The sequence below is a fragment of the Epinephelus lanceolatus genome, chromosome 19 (genome assembly GCF_041903045.1).
Source record: "Epinephelus lanceolatus isolate andai-2023 chromosome 19, ASM4190304v1, whole genome shotgun sequence".
Classification (NCBI taxonomy): Eukaryota; Metazoa; Chordata; class Actinopteri; order Perciformes; family Serranidae; genus Epinephelus; species Epinephelus lanceolatus.
The window spans coordinates 35,938,624-35,966,623 of record NC_135752.1 but is presented as its reverse complement, the minus strand read 5'-3'; the positions used below and the strand labels follow the sequence as shown (position 1 = coordinate 35,966,623).

Below are 28,000 nucleotides of genomic sequence, written 5' to 3'. Positions count from 1 at the left end.
AACATTTGCTGCTGCACTAGTGATATATTTACTATGTTTACAGCTGGTATTGGTTTTCCTCGTGAGTCTATGTGTATGTGTGTGTGTGTGTGTGTGTGTATCAGCATGGCAAAACATAGTCCTGGTGAAGGGAACTACCACAAAGCGGTTACGAGTATGTTGCCAGGTGTTTGTGTCTTTATGTGTCTTTCTGTGGACAGATTTTGTCAATGATGCAAAGTCCATTACAGTCACAAACTTTACAGGTGTGTAGTTGAGATCAAAATGGAGGTCAGGTTCAAAGATGGCTGTGATCTGAGCAAGGGGCCGGAAACCAGGGGTTAGGATGTAGGGAAGGGGCCATTGCTCCCCAACTTTGCGCCCTTGGCCCACATTTGTGTTAAGTTGCCGAACATTGTATCCCATCTGGAGTGATCCCAAGATGGTCTCTGTTACAACCTCACTCTAAAGCCTGGTTTCCACCAAACACTTTCAGTATGGTGGCTTTGTAACCAACAGCAACCCTTCAGACATGGTACCTAGACCCTAGTGTTTCCACTGCAAACAGTCCTCTTTCATGTGGTTGGGGTTGTTGTCACTCACTTTGACATCTTTTATTTTCCGTGGCGGTACTCCTGCCTGCTTCTCCAAACATCTACTGCAGATAATACACTGACAATAAGGATCCAAACTATCCCTTTAATTGCAGTGGGTTTGTATAAATAATAAAGAATAACCCCCAACCTCAGTTAAAAGTCAGTGCACATATTTACTTATTGACATAAGAAGACAGACACTTTTAGATGAAAAGATTTTATTTAGTTTTTAACCCTCTGTTCCCTTATTTCAATGCAAAGCACTCTGTAACACTGTTTTTTAAAAGTACAATATAAACAAAAGCTATTATTACTATTGTTATTATTATTGTTATAAAGCTCCTAACTTGTTGGGCTCTTACTTCAACTGTCTCTCTGCATGTATGAGGGGCTGGACAGTGTTAAATATTGATGTAGAATCTGCACCAGGAGGCTTGTGTACATGTTTAAATGGTCACTGAAATCACATCTGTAACATATTTAATAGCTGTGGGATAGTGAGTAACACTGATGGTTATATATTATACACACATACAAAAAAAAAAACTGAATTAGTGTACCGTATGTAGGATTATTTTTACATGTATGTTCCAACCCTTCTTCCCTCATGATTGTACACTGCAATACTTTTTTTCAGAGAATCAGTGGTTAAAGGTTTTATATAAGGACAAGACATGGCTTTACTGATAATCATGCTGAGTTAAAACACTTCAACTCCTCGTAGTCAGAGATGATGTATACATGAGCACACACACACACACACACACACACACACACACACACACACACTCGTACAGCAGCGCTGAGATTTAAAAGAGGCTGATGGTACGTCACTCTTGATCCAGTGCCATATGCCCATTTTGCCAAGTAGGACATGCTCCTGATTCAACATCCCACTTCATGTTCTTGGACCAACATTGCAATCGACCAATCACAGCCCTCTGACACCATCAGTGTGCTGCTGCTGTGCTTGTTTCAGACTTCCTTTGTGCTTCCTCGGAGCTCAGCTAGTTTTCCCAATTGAAGTTTGTACAGTAAAACAAAATCCTCAGTAACACTGAACAAAAACCTTGTAAGCTACAGCAGGGTTAGCAATTAGCTTGCTAACTAGGTTGGCTATGCTAATGAATATTTAAACCTGCCAATAGATGAGAATATTAGCGAGCTAGCTTGCGAAGTAGGTAGGCTATGCTAACAAATAAGTTTGCCAATAGGCTCCAATATTAGTAAGTTAGCTTGTCAAGTAGGTAGGCTATGCTAACAAGTGAACTGTTTAGCCTACTAACAGAGAGTAAGCAAATTAGCATTATTCAGTTGCAAAATCCTGCAATTAAGACATATTCCCTCCTTTCTTCCATCATGATCCTGGATAGATTTGGTTAGGTTTATCCAGGACCATCATCCCAGCCAACATTTGTATGTGGGTCCCATGTGGGTTGAAAAATGGGCCCCCAATGGGACCGTCGATGGGTTCCATATTAGCCCCATGCCCACATGGGTGGGCTTACCCAAGTGGGCCCCAGCTAAGATTTTTCAGCCTTTTTACCACCCACATGGGACCTACATACAAATGTTGGCTGGGATCATCATCACACTAATTATGGATTATTTGTTTGTGTTGGCATCAACGTGCCAATGATGGTCTTGGATCAATGCGAGCACTGCAATCCTGCAAAAAAATAGGCTATTGGAAAATGTGTCCTTCACAGGTCTTTGCAACTGCACAATGACATCATCCTTACTCTTAATGTTAATGAGCAAGATCTAAGCCTACTGGCATGCTTACTTGTTAGCATAGCCTGTCTAGTTAGCAAGCTAACTCACTAATCTTCTATTCTATGGTCAAGCTCACATGTTAGCATAGCCAAACTGGTAAGCAAGCTAACTGCTTGGTTTTCATTCTGTGTTGAGCGGGATTTTTTGTGTCAGCTCTATGCAGGGCCGATGCCGTTGTGAACATTTCTAATTGTGCGGTGGTGTGTCTGTGTCACTTTGCAGTTACACCTCCAAAACACTAGTTGGCGGTGGAGGTTTCTGTGAAGTGCTGTAAAGTTTAATTGATTCAAAACACAAGTACACAAATCAGCTTCACTATAACTCGCAGCATTCACAGACAAACACTTGTCTTTATCTGGACACATTTTCCCCACAAATACAACATGCTAATGTTATTAGCACAAGCCTATGGCATTTTACATTGTATAAATTAGCCTAGTGGCTAGCGGACTTTTCCTCTACTCATATGAAGCCAGGGACAACAGCAACATTTAACAAAGGTAACGTTACATAATTTGGCTCCATTACAACTCACAAGGTTCACTGACATAACAACTGTCTTATACTAAACACATTTTCTAAACAAATGTAACATGCTAACATTATTAGCACAAGCCTATGGCATTTTACATTGTATAAATTAGCCTAGCCATGAGGAGAGATTTCCTCTACTCATATGAAGTCAGGATAAATCACACACAAGACTTAAAATGCTATTTTAGTGGAGGCTTTATTGTCTTCACAATTTATTGTTTCTTATCTGTGAAATTAAAGTAAATAAAAGCTTGTAGCGTCAGGCTACAGGCTACAGTGTAGGGTACGGTGTAGGTATGGTGTCTCAGTATTTTGTTTAGTTGTATTAACTTCAATTTGGAAACTAGCTTAGCTCCGAAGCACAAAGGAATTTCAAAAGAAGCACAGCAGCATCACGCTGATGATGTCAGAGGGCTGTGATTGACTGATTGATTGCAATGTTGATCCAGGAGCATGTCCTACTTGACAAAATCAGGTCATGCACCCGTTTTCAGTGGTTCAGGTTACTAATCATGCACATGCCACTGAAACCAAACCATCAGCGACCTTTCCATCCAGGCGTCGCTCAGCACACACAGCAGGCGTCCACACAATCAGTGCATTAACTACTAAATGAAGAGGGTTTGGTGCATTGGTCTCATTTAGTATTTCAAGTACTCGTAAATCTACTGTGATCTAAAGGTAACAAAGTGCAATCTACTCTCTATTGCCTAACTAGACTCACTTGGCTAACGACTGCGTTAAAAAAGTTTATTATTAAAATCAGGCCAAAATACATCTCCCAGCATGCTGTGCATCTACTGTTTCTCAGAGGATCGGGTGACTGTGATTATCTAAAGGTTCCTTCCTCTCGCCCCCTGCAGAGACGGGTCTTATGAGCGTTCAAATCTGTGCTGTGTGTTTGATTTCTGTTCTCCTAAATAAAAGATGCAACACAAGAGGTCACAGGTCCTGCTCGTGCATCTGCTGCTGCATCTTCTGAAGCATCTGCTGCATCCTCCTCAGCTGCAGAGGTAACGACAAGACAGATAAAAGGGGAGGATGAAGAGACGGCTTACATAAGAACATATATGGGTCATCATTTCACATCACACATGCTTATGTAATACCTGCTGCAGTGCATTATTCAGGATCTGAGGTTTATTAAGGAGTCACGTCTACTCACCTCGTCATCTTTCATTCTGATGAGCTTCTCCGTCTCCACGTCCGGTGTGGACAGCGGCAGGATGGGGATGGGGCTCTCCACCCGCTTATCTGCATTCATCTTACTGGAAGAGATGAGATAAACAGGAGGATGACAACCAACAGCAAGATGTTGGGTTTTTATTTGATTCACTGCAAGCAGAGAATGAGCTTGTAGGGGCTCAGATGTTTGCAGGAAAACAAATAATTCTCTGAATTTCTTTCTCTGTTCTGCTACAGTCAAGATATCTGAACACAAACCTCTGTGACAAATTGACAGAAAGGATTATGCTGTTGCATGCATTATGCACAGGCTGTGCAGCATCATTGATGTCCTGAACAGTGGCAGATTCAGGCTGTCGGAGGGGCAGGGGCAGAAAAGGGCTCCAGCTGCATGCATAATGGTTTTTAGAATGCATCACCAGTTCCTCCAGGATGTCAGAGGCTTTTTTTGCAGTGAAATTGCAGTGGTATGTGAAAACAGTTTGTTAAGGAGGAGGTTCAAAAAGGGCCAGTGTGTCAGATTTTTCTAACCAGTCCTGTTCAACACTTGGTGGTGAGACAGATTTGTTCACAAAGCTCAGTTGGAAAAACTCTGCTTCAGCTTCAGTATATTTTCAGATAACGTTACATTAGACTTCACATTTACATTTCACTGAGTGGAGCTGCTGCTCAGTGGGCAGCAGAGAGAGAGACAGCCCACTGAGCAGCAGCTCTCATTCATTCTTCGGAGACAGATGATTAAATTTGCAAAATAAAATGACTAAAATTGCCCTAGAGAAAACGACATAAGATGCACTCAGCCAGCCAATAGAATTGTTCAATCGTCCAACCCTAGAGGGCACTGCATCACATTTTCTCCACCATCTGCAGGTGTGGTGGAAACACAGACTTTCCATAGGCTCAATTTTTTCACTTTATTTGTTGTAATTAATTTAAAAATGAAACTGAATAATACAACTGATCGTTTTACAGAGTCCCTACAGCTCAAGGTGAGTTAGATTTAAGTCTTTTTTAACTGCAACTTCAAATAAAATGGAAGACAAATTTTATAAGAGCCAAAATTGAAGAAAAAAAATAGGGAAAATTTCACCCAAATGTTTTTTTTTATCAAAAAACGTCACTTTTTTGTTTCTTGATGGAGACGAGGGCAGAACAGGAGTAAGAAATACCTGGCGTTTGTTGGTGAGGTTTCTCACTCTGCATGTGAGATTCCACTGCCACGATTCCCACTGTCTGAAAAATCTTTTGCATAAAATACACTGAGCTTTGTAAACATTATCTTACACCAGTTTCAGCCATGCTGTGAATTCCCGGTGTTGTCTGGGGCACAGTGACCGCTAGCTAGCAGACAGTGGATCCTCTGCTCTGAGCAGAAACAAAAGTAAGTGTTTTTGGTTCCACTGTCCAGATCTGTGTGAGGTTACTGTGAAAAGAATTCGGTAAGTCCAACCACCGATCCATTTTCAACTGCTTATCTGAAGCCGGGTTGCAGGAGGAGCAGGCTGAGCAAAGTATTCCAGACGTCCCTCTCCCCAGCAACGCTTTCAAGCTCCCCGATCCTGAGCCGTTCCCAGACCAGATGAGATGTGTAATCCCTCCAGTGTGTTCTGGGTCTGTCCCGGGGCCTCCTACCAGTGGGACGTACCTGGAACTAGGGTTGCCACCTTGGATTTGTGAAAAAAAGGGACACTCGACCAAATGTTTGAGGCGGAGGGCTCGGCCATTATTACCAGTTCAGACTGACCAATGAACATGAAATTCGGACATAGGAGACCAGATTTGCCATCATTCCATGTCCTTCTATGTGCCTGTATTTTATATTAATTTTTATATCAATGAAAAAAACAAATCCGTGTGACTAAATTCTTACATTTTTACATGTATCTCAGCATAGCAAGTTGGAAGTTGACATATTACACATCTTATATGGTGACCTATATGGTGACCTGTCATGCATGCATAATTAGGCTACAGTTGTCTGGGTGCGCAAAGGTGAAGTGGCTGGTCTTGTCATACAAAGTTTGATGGAGTGTCAACTGGACAATATGGAGATATTTGCATCTTGAAAGCCGGACTACAAATGTGGATAGACAGGGAGAAACACACGCAAGCCTAAGACATGGTAAGATATGATATTCCTCACTATATGAAGTGACTGATAACAAGATCTGTATAATGGATTGTAAAGAAATTCGTCAGGTTTTTATTTTGTAGTCAATTGATCTGTATTTATAGCGTGATGGGATGACAGCACAATGATGTGTGTGGCATCACTGGAAAGCTCTAGTCCCGTGCTTTCATGTGATATGCTTGGCATTTCTGTGCGAGCCTGCATTCGCGAGTAATCCATCCAAGAGTAATGTGTGTGCAAAGCTGTATGAAAGCTCTGTTATACATCATTTTAGTGTAACTTTATCATTTATTTTTCGCTGTGAAAACATTCAGAAAGCTACGATTCCGCTGTTTCACGTGATATGCGTGGTTTCTCGCTATGACGCACGGTCGCAGAGAAAAACCATAGCGAAGAACAGGTGTGAATTTGGATGCACTATGCGTCATTCTGGATGGACTCCTTGGCCTGCTGCTGCTGCATTTTCCCCAAAAAACAGGACAAATTGTGTCCCAGGAGAGATTTTTTTTTCCCGGGATAGCTGATGAAAAAAGAGAACAATTCTGGGAAAAATGGGACGGGTGGCAACTCTACCTGGAACACCTCTAACAGGAGGCGCCCAGGAGGAACCTGATCAGATGCCCGTAGAGTTGCCACCCGTCCCGTTTTTCCCAGAATTGTTCTCTTTTTTCATCAGCTGTCCCGGGAAAAAAAAATCTCTCCCGGGACACAATTTTTTTTTTTTTTTTTACTGCAATCAAAGTGGCAAATGTTATCTTGGAGGACATCATTGCACTTGGTTGACTATTTTTCTATGATCTTAGATGTAAATATTTCATGTTTCTTTCAGATAAAACACATTTTTGACTTGTGAATGAGTCAATGGAATTTCTTGCTATAATGACAAAAATACTGTCAATCATGTCCGCCTGGCACAAACCACATGTTTTGGACAGCTGTGAAGTGACAGAATGTCCCACCATCATGGTTCTTATATTGCCAGATTCCAGAGAGTCTCCCCTCTTCATATATGGCAGAATATGTCAACTTCCAACTTGCTATGGTGAGATACATGTCAAAATGTAAGAATTTAGGCACACAGATTTGTTTTTTTCATTGATATAAAAATTAATATAAAATACAGGCACATAGAAGGACATAGAATGATGGCAAATCTGGTCTCCTATGTCCGAATTTCATGTTCATTGGTCAGTCTGAACTGGTAATAATGGCCGAGCCCTCCGCCTCAAACATTTGGAGTGTCCCTTTTTTTCACAAATCCAAGGTGGCAACCCTAGATGCCCGAACCACTCAACTTTCGACACGAAGGTGCAGCGGCTCTACTCTCTCCAGATGCCTGAGCTCCCCACCCTATCTCTAAGGCTGAGTCCAGACACCCTGCAGAGGAAACTCATTTCGGCTGCTTGTATCTGTGATCTCATTCTGTCAGTCACTACCCAGAGCTCATGACTATAGGTGAGGGTTGGGACATAGATGGAGCAGTAAATCCAAAGCTTGGCCTTCTGGCTCAGCTCCCTCTTCACCACAGCAACCTGGCACTGCGCCCACATCACTGCAGATGCTGCACCAAACGGCTGATCCATCTCACGCTCCATTCTACCTTCACTCGTACACAAGACCTCAAGAAATTGAACTCCCTCACTTGGGGCAGTAACTCACTCCACACCCAGAGGAGCTAATCCACCATTTTACCATCAGAGAACCATGGCCTCAGATTTGAAGGTGCTCAGTAAGTTATTTTAAAAAAATAAATGTTACTTATTATTTTTAGAGTTACAATACGACATCAGAAAAAAACAAGATTCATAAAAACCTACTTCCTATGTCGGAGCATTTCTAAGACGTTTGAAACATTAATTTAAGACATTTTAATACCAACGAAGGCCTTATTTTTAGATTGATGAACTTAATGCCTTTTAAGACTTTTTAAGGATCTGCAGGAACCCTGGTTTTAGCATTTCATCCACGGGAAGATTTGATTTTACCACCTGTAATTGAGGAGAGTAGTGTGTGTTAGTATTTCTTTGGTTAACAATTCAACAAAAAAACAAAGAGAGAATCCTGGACCTAGACATTCCCTTGGACCTGTTTTTATTTTTATTGGATGTGAAGCCTGATCACCAGTTTATCACAAACAAAAACAATTACTATAATTGGATAAAGCTTAACCCTCCCACGACTTAATGGGAGCGCATGACAGCTCAGCTACAACTAAAACTCCCCATTTTCAAAAGTAGATGGACATCAGTTATTGATTACCTTGATCTGAAAACATCCTTAAAATCATTTGAGGTTAACTTTTTGTGGATTCATGTGTAAATATGTCGATGTCGAGGGTGTACACATGGGCAGCTGTGTGTCTTCTAATGCTGTTTGATGATTCTTTATCCACATGTGCATTTATGTCATGTCTGTTCATTGATGTTAATGGCAATAAAGTTAAAAATATATATACATATGTTGATGTATTTTCTGTGTTTCACCGCAGGACTAGAGAGAAGCCAGTATAAATTATTAAAAGGCCATTAGACATATGGTGTTTATGTAAACAGGAAAGTGAAAACTTTTGTCAATGGGCCAGATACTTGAGCTGGAGGACTTTTTACCTGTCACTGCTGATGAGGTATGACACTTGGACATTTGCCACAGCAACTCCCACCTTTGGATCCATTATTTAATAGAAATCCAGTTCACCCACGTCTCCAGTGACAGCTGTACACCTGTTCTGGTTTCACACAGTGACACTGTGGAAACGATGGTCTGTGGGTGTAAATCAGTCACTGTGTTCCTGTTCTTTTCTTTCAGAAAATACAAAACAATATAAAGTGTACTAACACACACACACCTGGTCATGGTCTGGATGCACTGGGCTCTGTAGTTCTCGTAGTGACAGTCGCTGGTGATGTCCTTCAGGTCGTGCATATGGGTTCTTATCAGCATGGTCCTCAGCTTCACAAAGTCGCAGTGGGACGGGTTCTCCACTGCGCACAGGAAAAGATTTACATCAGGGCTGGTCAGTCCCTGGAAATGGCCGTTGTCATGGTAACTGAAGGCTGAGGAATCGCTGCGGAGAGTTGGGACAGACAGCTACAGAGAGTTTCTTACCCTCCACAATGCCCCACGGGTACAGCCTCCCTCTCACTCGCTGACCTCGGGCTTCTACCACAGTGTTGCTGCCGATCACTGCAAACGGAGTGCTCTCCTGCATCACATAACACAGCCTTTACTTCAAGTGACAATGGCACTGTGTCAGAGTATGACAATACATGTAAAAGTCCTGCATTTCTAATGTTTGTAGTGGAGCGGTATTATCAGAAAAGTGACTGTTGTGTTGTATTTAGACATATAGAGTGATGATTAATGCATTGCAGTGATCCCGAGCCAGCTGTAGGTAGGGTGGTAACGTTACATGGCAAAATCAACTAAATAACTACACTCAACTGATTCTTTTTAATATATTTATAGCCACATCATTTTTTAAAGGAGGAAAATAAACACTCAAATAGGATTACAAATTGGAGTATATCAACTGAGAGTGCAAGAAAACTTGTTAGCATGTGGTCAGAAGAGTTGAAATATTTCGGTCAAAGTAATGAATAACAGGTTAAAAAAGTTACGTAATGTAAATCATTAAAATAGTTAGCTAAAGTGGTTGAAAAAAAGTGACAATTAAAGTGCCCATGAAGTATCATAAGTAAAACTAAATATAAAGGCATAACCGCCCCTGCTGTGGTATATTACAATATATATTTTAATTATCATTACTGATGCATTACAGTGATTTGTATGCAGTTGACGGGGATACGTAGCAAAATCAACAAATTACCTTTCTCAACTGAAAATGGAAATTGTGATTTATGTATATGTATTTACTTATTTATTTATTTATTTAATGTGTTATATACACTTGTATACATATATTTGTGTTAAGGAGGAAAAAACAGTCAAATTACATATTAGAGTGTATTTATTGAGAGTGTGTGAAAACTTGTTAGCAATGGAGGAGAGAAGTTGTTATCTTAGAGTAAATAAAAGAATAAGCCAAGTAATGTAAACAGTTTAAATAGTTTGCTTTAAGTAATGAATAAACAATTGAAACAGTCGTAGCTAACAAATAAAATAAGTAAGAAGTTACTTAAATTAGTTAGGAAAAAAATGTAACAAAAAAACAACAACAAAAACAACTGTTAGAAAAGTTAGTTATGTAAACAGTTAAAATAGTTAGCTTAAAGCGGTCAAAAAGTGTTAGAATGAGCTGAACAACTTAGTAGTAAACACCTAAAATACTTAGCTTAGCTTAGCTTTGTTTAGTTAAAATAGCCAAGTAACGTAAACAGTTGAAATAGTAAGCTAAATGTGGTAAAAAAAAAAAAAAAAGTTGGAATAGTTAGTTAGTTAGTTTGTAATTGTTACCTGAGTAAATACCTAAAATAGTTAGCTACAAGTATTTTAAAAAGTTGAAATAGCCAAGTAAGGTAAAAACTTGTTAGCTAAAGGTAGTAAAAAAAAAATACAATTTTTAGCTAAGTAGACTGATGTAATCAATTAAAATAGTTATGTGGTTAAAAAAACAAACAGTTGAAATAGTTAGCTCAAAGTGGTAAAAGAATAATAATTGTTGGAATAGTTAGCCCATAAACACCTAAGATAGTTAGCTAAAAGTACTTCTAAAAAGTTGAACTTGCCAAGTAACATAAAAAGTTAACATAATTAACTTAAAGTGTAAAAAAAAACTGTTAAAAAACGAATGAATGTAAACAGGTAAAATAGTTAGCTAAAACTAATAAAAATTATTGGAATAGTTATCTAGCTAACACCTAAAATTGTTTATTAAAAGTAGTTTAAATATTTTAAAATATTTTGCAAAAAGTGCTAAAAAAAAATTAATAATTGTTAGAATAGTTAGCTATGGAAACAATTAGGTATTAAAAAAAAGACATAAAAAGTTAAGATAGTTAGCTAAACGTGGTTAAAAAAAACAGTTTAAGCAACATTATAGCTAGCTAAGTAATGAAAAAAGTTGAAGTACTAATGCTTAAAGTAAGGGACGGCCTAAATAGTTAAACATCCAGCTTTCGCAACTCCAATCTTATGTACTGGGTGTGTTTGTAAATCCAATGTGATGCTCTACGCTAAAATGAGAGCGCTATTTTTCTTCAAAACGATATGCTAGCCTAGTTTGTGCCAGAGTGCGCTCCAGCACTTGGAGAGAGTATTTCCAAACACACTCGTTGTATATAAAATCTTAATCTGTTAGGGAATTAGTTAAAGTTAAATACTGTCAGTGGAGACAAATGTAAAACCTTTCCCTCTTTGCAGTGGTCACGCACAGTTCAAATTCCTCCAGATGATAAATATAGTTAATGATACTTTGCACCACTGCGACTCACTAATCAGAATAAGAGACCCTGTGATTCAGACTCATCAGCTCACCTTCAGCTCTTTATCCTGCCGCTTGAACTCCTCGTCCTCATCAGAGTCGCAGTCCGGGAACTGATAGATCTTTATCCCGTACTTATCTATCTCTTCCCTCAGCTGGAAGGACAACACACACACACACACATTTATGAGAGATGTGATGGATAACAGCAGGAACACACACAGTCATATACCCTCCCACTGAGTGCTCAAATTCAGCAGGAAGCCACTGCCCTAAAAGATGGCTTTACAACTCAGTCCAGATCAAATCTCTGCAGAGAAATGTCTGAGTCATGCACCACTGAAACAAGATGAAACTGAGCCTAAATCTAATGCTGAGCTTATCTCCATACTTGTTAACTCAATTACGTCTGCGTCTAGTCTGTGCTGCATTTTACTAAATCAGAATATCAATGTTGGTTTCAGTGTGACTCAGCTCGGCTTCTCAAGTGGCCAAGCAGCTTTATTCATTTAAATTAACATGAGACAAACTAATACACAATGTCTATAAAAAAACAACAACCTAAAAAACAAAACACAGACTAAAGACTGATCCTCTCATCTATCTGAAATAAAGCAAATGAGCTTTTCCCCCATAATTTGAAATGTGTCTTCAGGAAAATCCAGATTATTATTTAAAAAGCACATAAATAATTCATTCCCATCTTCAGCCAGACGATTACTATGTTTATGCAAATGAGCAGACACCCTCGTGGGTTAATTCAGTGCAGAGATCTAAATTCAAACACTGAACACCCCGCAGCAACAAGAGAGAGCTGCGGCTCAGAAAAAAGGTCAGCGCATAAATTCAGATTTGACTGCGTTCATATGAAGCTCTGTGAAAAATGAGTATATCTAGGTATATTCACATCATATCCTGTAGTAATCTGGTGGATCTGGATTATTTCAGGATTATAAGATTATCTTTCTCACCCGCTCTTTGAGTTTCTTGATCTCATTGGGAGTGAGGCAGTCGGCTTTAGCGATGAGAGGAACCACGTTAACTTTCTCCTGCAGGGCCTTCATGAACTCTATGTCGACTGGACGCAGCCTGCAGGACCACATGAACTTTACTGAGCGCTGTAACACGTGCGTGTACATTAATCATTAATACTGTGTGTGTGTGTGTGTGTGTGTGTGTGTGTATTACCCATGTCCAAACGGAGGTATGAAGTAGAGGCAGCAGTGCACTCTGTTGTCCTGGATGTTCTTCCTGTTCAGTCCGCTCTCGTCTCTGAAGTAGTTTTCAAATTGCTGGTCGATGTAGTCAGTGACAGCCCTCCAGCTGCAAAACACAAACACAAACATGCCTGTAAATGTTTATGTGTTTTTAATATAAAGAACTTTTAAAGGAATAGTTCAACATTTTGGGAAGAATGCTTATTTGCTTTCTACAGAGAGAGATGAGAATATTTTATCAGCACAAAGAAAGATACTAAATACATCTACTCCAGTACTGAACTAGAGGGGAAACTGTGCTTTTTAGTGCAGTAATTATCTTCTCTTGTATTATATCTTGTATTTTTTAAATTTATTTATTTAAAAAAGAAAAGAATGTAAAGTAATAAAGTAAAGAAAATAAGAAAGAAAATCAAAAAGGAAAGAAAAAATAAAAGAAGATTAAAGAAAAGAAACAATAAAAGAAAATTAAAGAGAAATATAAAAGAAAACTAAAGAAAAGAAAAAAGAAAAGAAAATATGAAGGGAAATTAAAGAAAAATATAAAAGAAAATGAAAGAGAAGAAAATATATAAGGAAAATTAAAGAAAATTACAAAAGAAATTGAAGAAAAGAAAAAATAAAAGAAAATTACAAAAGAAAATGAAAGAAAAGAAAACATAAAAGAAAATGAAAGAAAATTAAAAAAAGAAAATGAAAGAAAATAAAAAATGAAAAGATCTAAAAGTAAACTAAAGAAAAGGAAAAAATAAAAGAAAAAAAATAAAAGAAAATTAAAGTAAAGAAAAAATAACAGAAAAGTAAATAAAAATATAAAATAAAACTAAAGAAGGAAAAAATAACAGAAAATTAAATAAAAATATAAAAGAAAATTAAAGAAAAGAGAAAATAAAATAAAAGCAAAAAAGAAAAGATACTTAAAGAAAATAAAGAAAAGAAAAAAGAAAATTAAAGAAAATTAAATTAAATTAAAGAAAAGAAAATCATGGCGAAGATGGGTTTGCATTTTTGAAGTCATATATCCTTCAGTAAATGGCACCATTTTCAATTCAATGTGAGATCTTTGAACACAGGTGTATTTTTGACGTGGAAATCTAAATCATTACACACTGTCTATTTATCACGCCTCTGTGCTAAACTCACCAAACTACCACCATAGTTCAAGTACATGAACAGAGGTCATACAGAGGTAGGTCAGTCGGTCTCTCCCTGATGGATAAACAGCAGACTGATCCTCCCCCTCCAGCTCTCGTCTGCCTCCATAAACTCATTCAGTACTGACATTTATTACATGATTAATCTTCCTTTGGTGATGAATGTTCAATAGTGATTTTGTCAAACATAATTATTGCTGCTGTGCAGGTCAGTGTGGAGAGTTGTGTGTTTGGACAATATCATATCAGCTGAGCAGCAGGTGATGAAGGTGTCACTGCTGAGGAGGGCAGTGTTTACACAGCAGGACCACAAGCTGGGCTCAAAATGATATTTACTCTCCTTCTGGAAACACCATAAAACCAACAAATTAATGTCATACAGTTAATCAGATAAGGGCACTCTTAAGATGGCATGTAAAAAATTTTTAGTGTAGAAGACCGACCACTTTGATTTCAGGTGTTTGTGTCTTGCTGCAGAAGCTGCTGTTACACCACCATTATTTACCGTTATTTATGTTTATGGATAATTTTACAAAACAGCCAGAAAGTTCAAGTGCACCCAGGCTGAAATCCTGAACATGACACCAGCTCATTTTCTGATGAAACTCCCTGTAATCCTTTTTATTCTCTAAACACACTGCAGAACATCCTCAGTTAATGTAAAACAACGGGGGGAAGAATTTGGTGATAAAAAATTGCTCCACAAACATACACAAAACCACACAGAGTGATTACAGATCAATGCATCAGGGGCCGTGAGATAACGTGAAATGTAATTAATGTCCTGATGAAGACAGATCAATACTGTGGCTCGAGCCAAAAGGAAACACACGATGTATTAAGCGTCACTGGAGAGTCAGGAACTGTAGTTTTAAGAAGTGAAATCCTGAGTTTCTCATGCAGGTTGTTCTGAAGCTGCAGAGACAGGAAACAGGAAATTCTGGCTGGTTGTAAACAGGCTCATATGCAATTAAACTTTAGGTCTCTGTGGACCCGTGGAGGGAAATCAAATGTGCAACCAGGCAGACGCAGAGTGAAAAAGAGGCGTATTTTACCATAATATCTATTTAGTTTGGTTTAAAGCGACACTTACCTTTCTGGAAAATTTACACTTTTCTTTGTTTAGGTTAAAATGCTATTCATAAGCTGATGGCACATTAAAATGTAAGTGAATTCCTCTAGAGATGAAAACTCATAATTATACCATTCTCATATGGTTCTAAGAAAACTCCGTCCTGTCTGTCTTCCCCACGTGGAGGCCTCCAACTGGACTGACGTAACCGTTCGCGTAACGTTATATATGATAACACAGCATCCAGCTGCTAACGGTTAGCCTACTGTCTTGTTTGTTGCCAGTCACCAGTACTATCTAACGTTAGCGTTTACGTTATATTATAAAACTCATTAGTCATCACTGACTCCGGATAAGTTTCAAAACTCCGGGGTTGCGTTTGACTGTGCAGGACAGGTAACGTAATGTTTAGTTTGCTTCTAATATAACGTATAATGTTATATATGAGAACACAGCATCCAGTTGCTAATGGCTAACGTTAGCCTACTGTAGCGTAGCCTGTGGAACATTAACGTTATCTTCCTTGTGCGTTTCCACTTACTAGTAACATTAACGCTACTATCTAACTTTAGCGTTTACGTTATATTATAAAACTCATCAGTCATCACTGACCCCGGATAAGTTTCAAAACTCCGGGGTTGCGTTTGATTGTGCAGGACAGGTAACGTTATGTTTAGTTTGCCTCTAATATAACATATAATGTTATATATGAGAACACAGCATCCAGTTGCTAATGGCTAACGTTAGCCTACTGTAGCGTAGCCTCTGGAACATTAACGTTATCTTCCTTGTGCGTTTTCACTTACTAGTAACGTTAACGCTACTATCTAACGTTAGCACTGTGACCTTATTCTAAAACTCATCAGTCATCACTGACTCCGGTTGAGTTTTAAAACTCCAGGGTTGCATTTGACTGTCTTGGTTGTAGCGTTACACTCGCTCTCCTCTTCCGTGTATCTAACGTTACCATGCCAACGCCTACGTCTATCATAGACATAATGAGGACGTAATGGAGGAGGAGGGAGTGCTGTGTGAAATGCAAGAAAGGTAAGAGTAGCTTTAAGGGAAACATCGTTGTTTGGGTTAAAATGAATAGTTTGTTAGGGTTAGGGGACCGTTGTCGTCATGGTTACAGTGAAAACACTTGAAGATGTCTCCTTAGGCTCTGAGAAAAGATACCAGGCATTCTTAACTGTTTTCCAGATAAAGTAATCGTTATTTGCAGCCCTAGTTTAAGAAGCTTTTTCGACAAAAAATCTGCACGTCAAAAGTGGTTCCAGCTTTTAACGTGAAGATTTGCTGGATTTCTTTGTTTCTGTTTATGGTAAAGTGATTCTTAAGGTTTTGAACGAGATCGTCCTCCCACCAAAAGTACCTGTTTGTACGAGCAGCAATGACTCTGGGGCTGAAAATAAAGCCAACCCAGAGCCAACACATCCTATAGAGCGCTCCAGGGATCACATTTTTGTGTAGGCCGTTTATGATATTTACATGTTTTGTTCAGCAAGATAATCTCCACAGATTAACGCTATGGTTCGGAGCCGGTACGCTGTCACTGAGAGAGGTAACACGAGGGAACTGGGAGCGCTAAAATGCTAACTCATTAACAGGTTTGAGGACTAATTCCTGGGGCACACTGTTAACAAGTACCGTGCGTGTATCAAAGCCTGATGTATCTCCCTTGTGTGTGTCACAGAGCAGCATTGTTGAATAGAACTGCAGAGCTTTGATTTAAACGTGGGTGAAAGTACAGAGACAGAGCTGAAAACAGGTCAGATAAGTGTTGCACTTTACTTAAAGCCACAGACAGCTCCCTCCATCTAATGTTATTTATCACCAGAGCTTCCTGAGCTGCTGTTATTGACCAGATCTCAGTGTGCAAAGTAAACACCCACCACTCAGTGTTGTTGACTGCGTCTCCAAAACCCGGGGTGTCCACGATGGTCAGCTTCAGCTTCACCCCCTTCTCCTCGATGTCCACTGTGTGCTTTGTAATCTCCACCGTCTGATTGATTCGCTCTTTGGGGCACAAACATCACACAGATACAGATAGTTAATGAAGTGATCCAGTGGTGGAGGAAGAACAGATCCTTTTTTACATTAATTCTCTGTCAATAATTTGTGAAGTAACTCGTGCCTAAATCAGTCATAATAAATGTAGTGCAGTAAAAAGTACAATACTTCCCTCTGAGATGTAGTGACGTATAAGGAGCCATGAAAAGAAATGACTCAAGTAAAGTCCAAGTACCTCAGATTAATAGTTCAGAGATGACTGGTTGATGACTCACCTTCTGCATTCAGTAGTTTTCTGTCTTTGTGCAGATCAGTGAGGAACAGGCTGTTCACCAGAGTGGATTTACCCAGACCAGACTCACCTGTAACACACACAGAAACACACAAACATATAATGTAGTTACATGTACACTCACCGGCCACTTTATTAGGTACATCTGTTCAACCCCTTAACGCAAATAGTTAATCAGCCAATCACGTGGCAGCAGCTCAATGCATTTAGTTATGTAGACATGGTGAAGACGAGCTGCTTAAGTTCAAACGGAGCATCAGAAGGATGAAGAAAGGTGATTTAAGTGACTTTGAACGTGGCATGGTTGTTGGTGCCAGACGGGCTGGTCTGAGTATTTACTGGGATTTTCAGCACAACCATCTCTAGGGTTTACAGAGGATGGTCCCAAAAAGAGAAAATATCCAGTGAGCCAAAATGCCTTGTTGATGCCAGAGGTCAGAGGAGAACGGCCAGACTGGTCCAAGATGATAGAAAGGGAACAGGAAGTCAAATAACCACTGGTTCCAACCAAGGTCTGCAGAAGACCATCTCTGAAGCAACAACACCTTGTCCAACCTTGAAGCAGATGGGCTACAGCAGCAGAAGACCACACCAGGTGCCACTCCTGTCAGCTAACAACAGGAAACTGAGGCTACAATTCACACGGGTTTTCTCACCAAAACTGGACAATAGAAGATTGGAAAAACGTTGCCTGGTCTGATGAGTCTGGATTTCTGCTGCCACATTCAGATGGTAGGGTCAGAATTTGGCGTCATGGATCCATCCTGCCTTGTATCAACGGTTCAGGCTGCTGCTGGTGGTGTAATGGTGGGGGGGAGATTTTCTTAGTGCCAACTGAGCATGGTTTAAACACCACAGCCTACCTGAGTATTGTTGCTGACCGTGTCCATCCCGACTACTGTATTGTCCCCAACAATATCACTGTCGTCTGTCATTGCCTAGTTGATATATATGGTACACAAATGATTAACAGATTTCATTCTTTAACATGAGTCCTGCTTCCCTGACCTGATATCGCTAATTGGATTGGCTTCGACGTTTATTGCTAAGGTGTGAGAGGCTGTGGCTCCGTCAGCTATGTGCATACTCCAACTGATGTGTCGCAGTGTGTGCTTCCCACTGAAGAGCTGGGGAAGCAGCAGTGAACTGTATCGGAGGTGGTGAAGTTAACATTTGTGCGGACAGTAAGCGACACAATGAGCAGATTTATGTCTGATCAGTGTGTTTTCAGTTAGTTTTCCACCTCTGCTTTGATGAAGAGCAGCACACAGCCACAATGAAAGAGGTTACTTCCCCAAACAAAAGACACAAAGAGGACTGGAGAGTACATCATGCCTCCACATGTACTGACTCAGCAGAGATAACACTGAATGAGAAAACTTAATCTACCAGAGAAGAAATATTTGAAAGCAATGCAGAATGCCTGAGAGCCTCACGGAATAACATCCCACGACAGTTTTATATTTTGAATGGTGATTATGTAAAGTCAGGCTTGATTTTTTGAGCCCGATCAGGAGTCTCATTTATAAAACAGTGCGTAGGATCCATACTAAAAATGTACGTACGAACAAAAGCCAAATATGGTGTGCACCAACAAGTATTCAACTTTTTATACCATCTGCATCGCCAGTTTCTTGTCTCCAAAATGTTCGTAAGCACGGGTCAAAGTTTTTCCCATCCAGTCTGTATTTATAGATCACAACTTTTCCGTGGAAAGTGGCGTACGCCTGTTTCAAGCCTCGTTTTGTGCGTACACAATGTTTATAAATGAGACCCAGAGCTCTAGCTTGCAGTAGATGCACGCTTCCTTCTGCACGGTGAGACGGTTGGCACATGTAGTTCTTGTCTTCCTTATTTCAATAGTCTGTCATCTTGTGCACGTCAAGTTTGGCAAAGCGGGCTGCGCACAGATAACAATCATTGCTGTTAGTTGCATGTTATGCACATCTCTCCCACTGCTGGGGAGGCAGAAGCAAACACTGCTAACCAAGTCACCTTGCAGCCCCTACTCTCACTTTGTCTCACTTTTTTCTCATTTTCCATCCCTCTGTCACACACTCGGTATTTGACCCACGATTCTCGATATTGTTCTGTTGTTCTGTCACTTTCCTTTTCACAGTTGCAGCCCCCACTTCTTTCTCTTGTTCCCTCTTGAGTCAGCCCCAAACTTACAACACACAAACAAATTAACAGTCAAACTCGGTTGGACAAAGAATCCAAGCTCTACTGCTAGCTCATGTAGCACCACTGAGGTAGCTAATGTTGCAGCTTAGCCAAGAAGGACGCCAGTAATGTTTACATCTCGCACTGCCACGAGCACAAGCCTCTCGTCCATGAGTAGATGCACGCTTCCTTCAGCAAGATTTTATTGGTCACTTAGTCGCAGAAAAAAAAAAGTGGAACTCTATACTGAGCTGTGCCTTGTCAAAATAAATCCAAACCTATATGACTGGACCATGTGTGAGTTTAATTTGAAAGGACAGACACAGGAAGTGTCCACGCTCAGCAGTCAGACAGGAGTCAGGTTAATTTCCAGGGCTGGTACCTGCGGTTATTCCACAGGCTAGTTAATAACATGTCGGGCAGGAAATCCAAAGTGTGGGATCATTTTGAGAAGGTGAAGGACGAACCCAAGGTGATATGTAAACTCATCTTCATTGGTCGACTACAAACATGACGTATCATCTGAAACATGGAAGTAGCTACATGCCCATTAGCCCACAGCGTCATTAACAGGCGGCTCGCTCAGTGTGTGACGTGCACTTGGAGATAAAATATAGGCCTATATTAATGAAGGTTCATTAGTACGGTTTGTATTTCTCTGTAATGTAACACAGTGTTAACAATGTTACTGATACTATTCTTTCTCACACCTTCAACTCAAACCACCAAAATATATCATTTAATCATTACATTCATATCAGAAACATGCAGGAGACTAATGGCCCTAAATAACGACTATTGGTTGACTAGGAAAATTCTTAGTCGGGGGGGGGGGGGGGGGGGGGGGCAGCCCTAGTAGTTCGTGATGTGCCACAAATGTGACTTGATAAACCTTTAATTCACTCACTGACATTTTTTTTTGTTCATTTCGATGAAGTTATAAAGAATGAGGCAACAAAACCAAAATCAATGGAGCTGTCATCGTAATGTGAACTTAATGGACTCAGAATGATTTAATAGCTCAGAACTCGTGCACAGAAGAAAGCCGCTTGCAGGGGTTCTTCTTTGAACCTTTTGTCTCTCAGGATTCTCAACATGCTTCTGCACATTTTAACAGATGGATTCAAATCAGAATTAAATCCAGATCTTCTTTTTTTTCCCTGAGGAGAGCTTTAATGACATATCTCGTTCCACAAGACGAACATTATCAAAGCGAGATATTTTCACAGGATGCATGAAACTTGTGAAAACTGTTGCGGAGGTGTGGTGGTGAAAGCTGCCTCACAACGAGGACGTACTGCATGAGTTTCAGTCTTTTTGTTAGAAGACACTTTTGGATTCGATCCACTTGCTTAAGTGTTGTACACGGGGCTCTATGAAGTGACACACACTGTTTGGAACATGGTGTCTCTCAGTGGTGGAACAAGTACTCAGAGTTTTTACTTTAATAAAGTAGTGATACCACAGTGTAAAAAAATTACTAAACTCTTACAGTACTACTACTACTACACCAAGTTAAATTCCTTTCTCAGTGAGCACCTACCAAGATTTCAATGTTGAATTCTAGCTGAATTTATCTTATTATTTTGATATTTTTTTCAGCTGTAGGTCAAAAGAGAGATGATACTGATTAGTGTGTACTACACAGAAAATACTCTACACACTGTGAATCTTTCTAAACGTCATTTCACCGCTGACTATGGTCGTTTTTAAACATATTTTCAACGTAAAAATGTTCGCTGGGTTATGTGAAATACAATACAAAGTACAAAAGCACTGGCAGCAGCAAAATAAAATTAAAGCACCAAAAGTACTCATTATGCAGAATGGCACATTTCAAAATAATATATATTATAAATTCTTAGAATATAATTATTCATGCATTAATATGCAATTTAATGGTGCAGCTGGTGCGGGGGAGCTCATTTTAATTACTTTATACTGCTGGGTATCTTTTGAATTTCCCTCCTGATAAAGTTTTATCTCAATCTATGATAATAATCAGAATTTGTTTGTTAATTGTATTTTGTTTTAATAATCTGAATCTGGGGGGCTCTCTCTCTCTCACCCCATTTCAATCTGTCCTGTCCATTAAAAGGCAAAAAGTCCCCAAAAATAATCTTTAAAAAAAAAAATTCTGAATCTGCAAATTAACTTCACGGGCTCACGGAGAAGAGTAGGGACGTTAGCGTGGCAGCTGACTAGTGCTAACGCTATCAGGAAAGCAGGGAAATAGCTAAACACAGCAGAGACTGAGAGTGAGTGAAAGACATCGCTAACTGCTAAACTAAGTTGGCTGTTTAGGTTTTATTCCCTCGCCCCTGTGGCGAGTGAATCGGCCCGCAGTGAAACCGGGACTAACCGGTGCTTCTTCCTCATGCTCCACATCACTCAGCTGCCAGCACAGCCAGTTAGCCTCCGCTAGCCTCCCAGCTAGCGGGGGCTAACCGAGCCCTGGTTTGTTATTCAGGTTAAAGTGGGAAGAAGCAGCGGGTATATCGGGCAGCTGAGTGAAGTGAAGCCTGCAGAAGAAACACCGGGACCGTCTGGATGTAATAGTCCGTGGAGATGCTGCGGTCCTCGGCTGCACAGACGAGGCAAGTGGGGTGGGGGGTGGAGAGCAGAGGTAGAGGGAGGAGTGGCTCATGACACACTTTGTTTTGGTCTACAGGCAGTGCACAACAGCAAACCTAGCGGTGAAACGGTTTCGCTTTTTGCCCCTTTAAGTACAGAACTTAAATAACACTAACACTGGCGTCTTTTGCCATCACAAAACAAAATTTCAAAGCAGAAAATTTAAAATTAATACTAATGTTGATGGTGACATTGATGGTGAATGTCACCTCTCTGGCGAGAGGAGCCAGTTGAGGTGGTTCGGGCATCTGGTAAGGATGCCTTCCGGACGCCTCCCTTGGGAGGTGTTTCGGGCATGTCCAACCGGGAGGAGACCTCGGGGCCGCCCCAGGACACGCTGGAGGGCCTACATCGCCCGGCTGGCCTGGGAACGCTTCAGGGTTCCCTCGGAAGAGCTGACGGAAGTGGCTGGGGAGAGGACTGTCTGGGCTTCTTTGCTGAGGCTGCTGCCCCCACGACCTGGACCCGGATAAGCGGAGGACGACGAGTACGAGTACTAATGTTAATGGTTAATGTGCCACCATTATCACCTTCAAATATGTGCAGTACAGCATAAAGCTTAGCAGCAGCAACAGTACCAAGTTATCACATGTGCTGCATTCAAAAAGAACGACATGAGCTTGTGTTTAAGACGTGGGATAAAGTCAAGAGCTTATGGTAACACGGCCCCGTTTGAACACAACAATGCATACACTGGACAGACATTCAGTAAAAACCCAGAGGAGGTGACATCGTCTCTTACCTGCCACCATGAGGGTGAAGTCGAATCCCTTTTTCACTGACTTCCTGTGCACCTGGTTGGGCAGCGTCGCGAAACCAACATAATCTTTTTCCTAGAAACAATCACACACAAAAAATATATTGAATCATTTTCAGTAATCGAGGCAATAAAGTTGAGAAAAAGCGTTTTCTGGCAAACTGTAAAACAGACAGAGATGTTTAAAGAATCAAAAAGACGTTAGCTACTGAGACCTGCTAATGTTTGCTGCCATTAAGCTTGCAGATAAAAACAAGCTGCAAAATAAGGAACAAACATTAAATTTGTATTGTTTTGGATCTGCTTTCATCCATTCACACAACTTTCTCAACCGTTCACATCACTTTAAAATGTGGTGGGAGTATTAAGTTATTATTAGTGCATTACTGCTGCGTTATCTTTTGTTATGGAGCATCTTTGCTGCAGCGATCTCACGAGCTAGCTTTCACTTGATACACCAAAGACTAGATATGTTACTTTAGCTTTCTAGTTAGTGTGTTTTTGCGTATGGCGAGTACATAAATACACAGCCAGAATGCAGTAACTAATGCTACGCAGCAAAATAGTACAGATACATTCCTATCCAATACAATTAACTGAGTTTGTTTATTATTTGCACTTCATAGCGTACACAAATTAAATGTGTTTGGCTGTTTGGCACTACACTACATTACTAGTAGCCTATTATATAATAGTATTATACTGACATCAATAAAACACATTAATTGACAATTTAATACATTTAGGTAAATGTTTTAAAGTAGCTTTCGCACTAAGATCTCTTGAAATTCACTGGAGTCAAAAAATGAGGTCTTGTGCTAGCTACCCTTATTCTAAGCTATACCTTTAGCATGAGTTTAGCGTTACTGTGTTTTCTTCTCCAAAATGAAAATGTGCATGAACTAATAAAATAACCAAAATGTCACGTAATCAAAATTAATGTTTTAAATTTCTGTATAGGCCTTATAACAAGGGGACAATCAACAACTACACTTAGCATTAGTTTTAGCTAAGGCTAGCCGCAGCTATCTCACAATCTAGCTTTCACATATCTTCTAGGTAGTTAGCAGTCTTCTTACAGCAGGCCTTAGAACAACGGGAACATTAACAACTACACTTAGCTTTAGTTTTAGCTGCGGCTAGCTGCAGCTATCTCACAAGCTAGCTTTCACCTATCTTCTAGCTAGTTAGCGGTCTTCTTACGGCAGAGAGTGTAGGAATACACAACCAGAATGCAGTAATACAGCCAAAATGTCTACTGTACTACTCTGCTATTTTGTCTTGTCTTTTAGATCTGTTTTGTAGATACTGCAAATTTAAAAAGCTTTTTCTTTTCATGGAAATTATTGTTTTTTATGTATTAAAATATGTCGGGCTATAAGGAAATTTTGACCCATTTTGTAGTTATACGTGGAGCAGTATAATGGCCGACCGACGGCCTTCTGGGTCAGCTCTCCCCTCACAGCTCAGTGCTGCTGCACTATGGCACAGTCGTTGTGTTAGTAGGACAGTCCCATGATTCCTTGCATCTTTTATTGAAGACGGCAGTGGAGACACTGAGAGCATGCCCTGAGGTTCTCCCAAGTATTCATAATACAGTATGGCAGGCAGCCACTGAAACAAGAGGAGGGGGCGGGGAGTGTGTGCACTGATGGCGACAATGCAGAGGCATTCATCAGAGTGCATGGGGAGCTCCAAACACAGTAAAACAAGATGAAATAGAGGTTTGAAGAAGATGTGACCTACTGTGACTGCTGAAATAAAAGTACAGCTCCTCTTAGCATGTATTAGATTTATCTAAACACTTCCACTTATGGTTACAGGAAGCTTTTAAAGCCAAATCTAATGTAGAGTGCATTAATATAAGATGTGATTATACAGCAGGACATATAAATGTATGATATACAAATAGAGTATGAGATACAAGGTGCAACGTAATGACAATTATATCATACATTAGCTCGACTGCTTAGGGAGCTGTGTATATGGAGATACATGTGGGGGTGTTTTGGTATTGCTTCCATATTGACATTTTGTCTGTGGATGCATTTGTCACTCCCACACACTCATATCACAAAACTCCACAGATCCAGACTGCTGGGTTAACACCACGCTGCGTCTGTGTCCGCTGCTCTGACTCAGCTTCGGCGCTGCCGTCCAACACCACATGAAAAGGCAGAACTGTGAGGCAGGATGAAGGCAAACGGTATGAAGCTGCTCGTAGGATTTTGGGGGGATATATATCTCAAAATAAAGACGCTCACAGCGAAGGTGGTGAGGAGATGCGGTATGTGAGACGTTCTAGGGTATCTGTTGATGAACGCGGTGCTGTCTGTTCTATCTAGTATTGAGTAGAAGTTCAGCTTGCTTTGGGCTGACTGGGTTCATAGTCAATCTGGGTGTGTTAACAGACGGCCCAGTCTCCAGATGACAATGCTGGCGTTGTACGTTTCTGCAAACCACAGTTACATTTCTGACACCGACGTGAGACACCTGCCAAGCTGCAGACCACTGTTCAAGACAACAAAACTAGTTGTTTTTCAACAAGTCATTACTGTGTTCCAGCGGCTTTTTAGCCCATGAACACAGGTGTTTTGTAGCAACCTGTCACTGTATTTCCAGCGGGATGGTGTCACGAAAAGCGACTACTTTTGCTGCTTTTCAAGTCAGGATTGTGTGACCAAAACTATGAAATTGAATCCAGAACATGATCTCTTCCTGGCCATAACACAGTGATTTTTGTGCTTCAATCTAACCACATGTTAACCACAGTGTTGCTGAAACATAAAGAAATGTACAGTTTCACCATGTCCACTACATGGTAACGTACAAATGTAGGGTACCCTGGTTTGCAGAAGTGTAGAATGGCAACGTTCATTCTGGCGACTGGGCTGCAAATGATGATCTGCATAAACATCAGGCTGTTTTTATGCACTGTTCGTACAGGAATGCACCAAAATCCATACATATCCACTAATTGGTGCACAACCCATGTATTTTGGAAGGCTGAAATCACATGACCAATGCAGTGATGGGGTAAAGAAGGAAGGCAGGTTGTGGTGGTGGATGGGTCACAAAGCACAGGACTTTCCCCTTTGTTAAGGACATAATAGTAAATCTTTTCTTTGGAGGTCAGGGGTCAAACATGTGAAGGCAGTCAGCGAAGGCAGAAAAAGGCATCCTTCAACGTCGGCATGATACGTGTCTGGTTGTGCTGGCGGCGTCAGGGGTAAACGTGGCAAGACAAGAACGAAAGATACGAAAGATAAGGCAGGTGAGTGGGTCTAACAAGCACCAACTTTCACCTGAGAGAGTTGTGTTTGTGTCCCGTGAGATCATCAAGCCAAACCCCGTTCTGTTTTCCTGAACCCAACTGTGTTTTTGTTCTCAAATCGCAGCATTGTACTGACGTAGTGCTTTTATTTTGAAAGACACTGTATGTAAATGTTAAATTTCCTGTGAAAACTTGACATGGCGTCCCAGAACGTCAACAACCAACGCACCCAGGGTACCTTGGACGTCATATGTGGACGTGGAAAGACCATGACCAAACATCGACATGTGACGAGGTCAGAGTGAGAAGGTGTTGGTTTGTGCAACTTGTTCATTGTTTAAAATCAATAAACATATGTTTACAAAATATGTACACTGTTGATGCATCACATAGAGCTCCAACTAATGCTTACTTTTTATTATTTATTAATAATTTTTTCTGCAAAATACAAAAAAATTTGTGATTACAAGTTCCCGAGAGCCCACAGTGATGTCTTTAAATGTCTTGTTCTGTCCAACCAACAGTCCTAAACGCAAAGATGTCAGATTTATTATCACACATGGTGAATAAAAGCAACATATACTCACATTAAAGCAGCTGGAATCACTAAATGTTTGACTGTAATGATTCATCAGTGCTCAAAATGATTTCTGATTGATTATTGGACTAATGGTTTCAGTTCCAGATGTGGACAGATGTTGCACACTAAAGGAAATGGACACAGGTCAGTGAGATGGTCAGTTTCTCCTTACACAGCCTGACTGACCTGGATTAAACCGACAGTGTAAAATATGTCAGAGAGGGAACCTGACGTGACATGACTGACCACCAGGGTCACTGACAGCTGTCATACAGCGACCACAACAAAGGGATCACACACACACACACACACACACACACACACACACACTTTTGTCCGCCTGCCTGCGTGTCTCTTACCTCTGCATCATCTGTGCCATGAAGACAGATTCCAGGAGACATGAGGGCGCAGATGACATCCACATCCCGCCGTCAGGACCACATCCGGAGGAAGAGACAAATAAAAACATCACGTGTATTTGTTCACACATAATCGATGCTTAATTACCCGTGACGCGGCTCCTAATCACCTGCGGGGGCTTACCTGACCGGGGCGCGCGGCTCTTGTACCTGCTGTTGGCCGTCATCTCGGACACAGTTTGTGGATGATGCGTCCAGGCTGAATGAAAGGGGCGGGTCTGGACTCCCTTTAATTAACGCTGCACAGTATATCTCACCCACCGCCGCAGCAGCAGCAAGAAGAAGATGAAGAAGAGGGAGATGAAGATGGCTCCAGCAGAGGCGCTCACACGTGCGGAAAACAACAAGGACCCCAGTTAATCATCATGTGTGTCATGGTGCCGCCGGGATGTAGACGCTGTCATGCCTGCAGACTGATCTGCTCATTGTGAGCACATTTATTGTGTCAAAGAAAAACTGCCTGCAGTTCATGTGAAGCACCAGGTGGTGGCAGCAAAGATCTGCACCTGTCTCAGGATAATCTGTGCTGCACGTTTATATTGTATTTGATGTAATAATAATAATAATAATAATAATAATAATGATAGTTTGTATATAGAGCACTCCTCAAGCAAGATACAGCTGCATAAAAAGAGTAAAGACAAAATCTAAAAGTAAAAAATATATATATACAAGTCAACCAATTTGAGTTCAAAATAAAATAGTGTAAAAGGTGTTCAGACTGCACTTTGGCCCATGAAATAAAATAAAATAAAATAAAATAAAATAAAGTTAGAAAAATCAAATCAAATAAACCAAAGTAGGGTAACATAAAATAAAATAAAGTAAAATAATAAAACAGAAA

At 40.4% G+C, this 28,000-nt stretch overlaps 1 protein-coding gene across 2 annotated transcripts; it reads right to left on the bottom strand.

The window, feature by feature from the left end:
* Positions 1 to 790: 790 nt before the first annotated feature.
* On the bottom strand, positions 791 to 28,000 carry septin5b (septin 5b). Of its 2 annotated transcripts, XM_033646066.2 has the most exons (12): positions 27,281 to 27,995; positions 27,097 to 27,107; positions 22,869 to 22,959; positions 17,313 to 17,399; positions 16,920 to 17,043; positions 12,770 to 12,904; positions 12,553 to 12,670; positions 11,635 to 11,736; positions 9,307 to 9,403; positions 9,047 to 9,182; positions 4,051 to 4,153; positions 791 to 3,890 (listed from the first exon to the last, which is right to left on the bottom strand). In XM_033646066.2, exons 1-12 carry the CDS (start codon positions 27,321 to 27,323, stop codon positions 3,828 to 3,830), a joined length of 1,110 nt encoding a protein of 369 aa, XP_033501957.2. In that variant the 5' UTR covers positions 27,324 to 27,995; the 3' UTR covers positions 791 to 3,827. The 2 variants fall into 2 exon arrangements, with proteins under 2 accessions (XP_033501957.2, XP_078018110.1); XM_078161984.1 differs by lacking the exons at positions 791 to 3,890; positions 4,051 to 4,153 and adding an exon at positions 8,820 to 8,945 and having other exon boundaries at positions 27,281 to 28,000.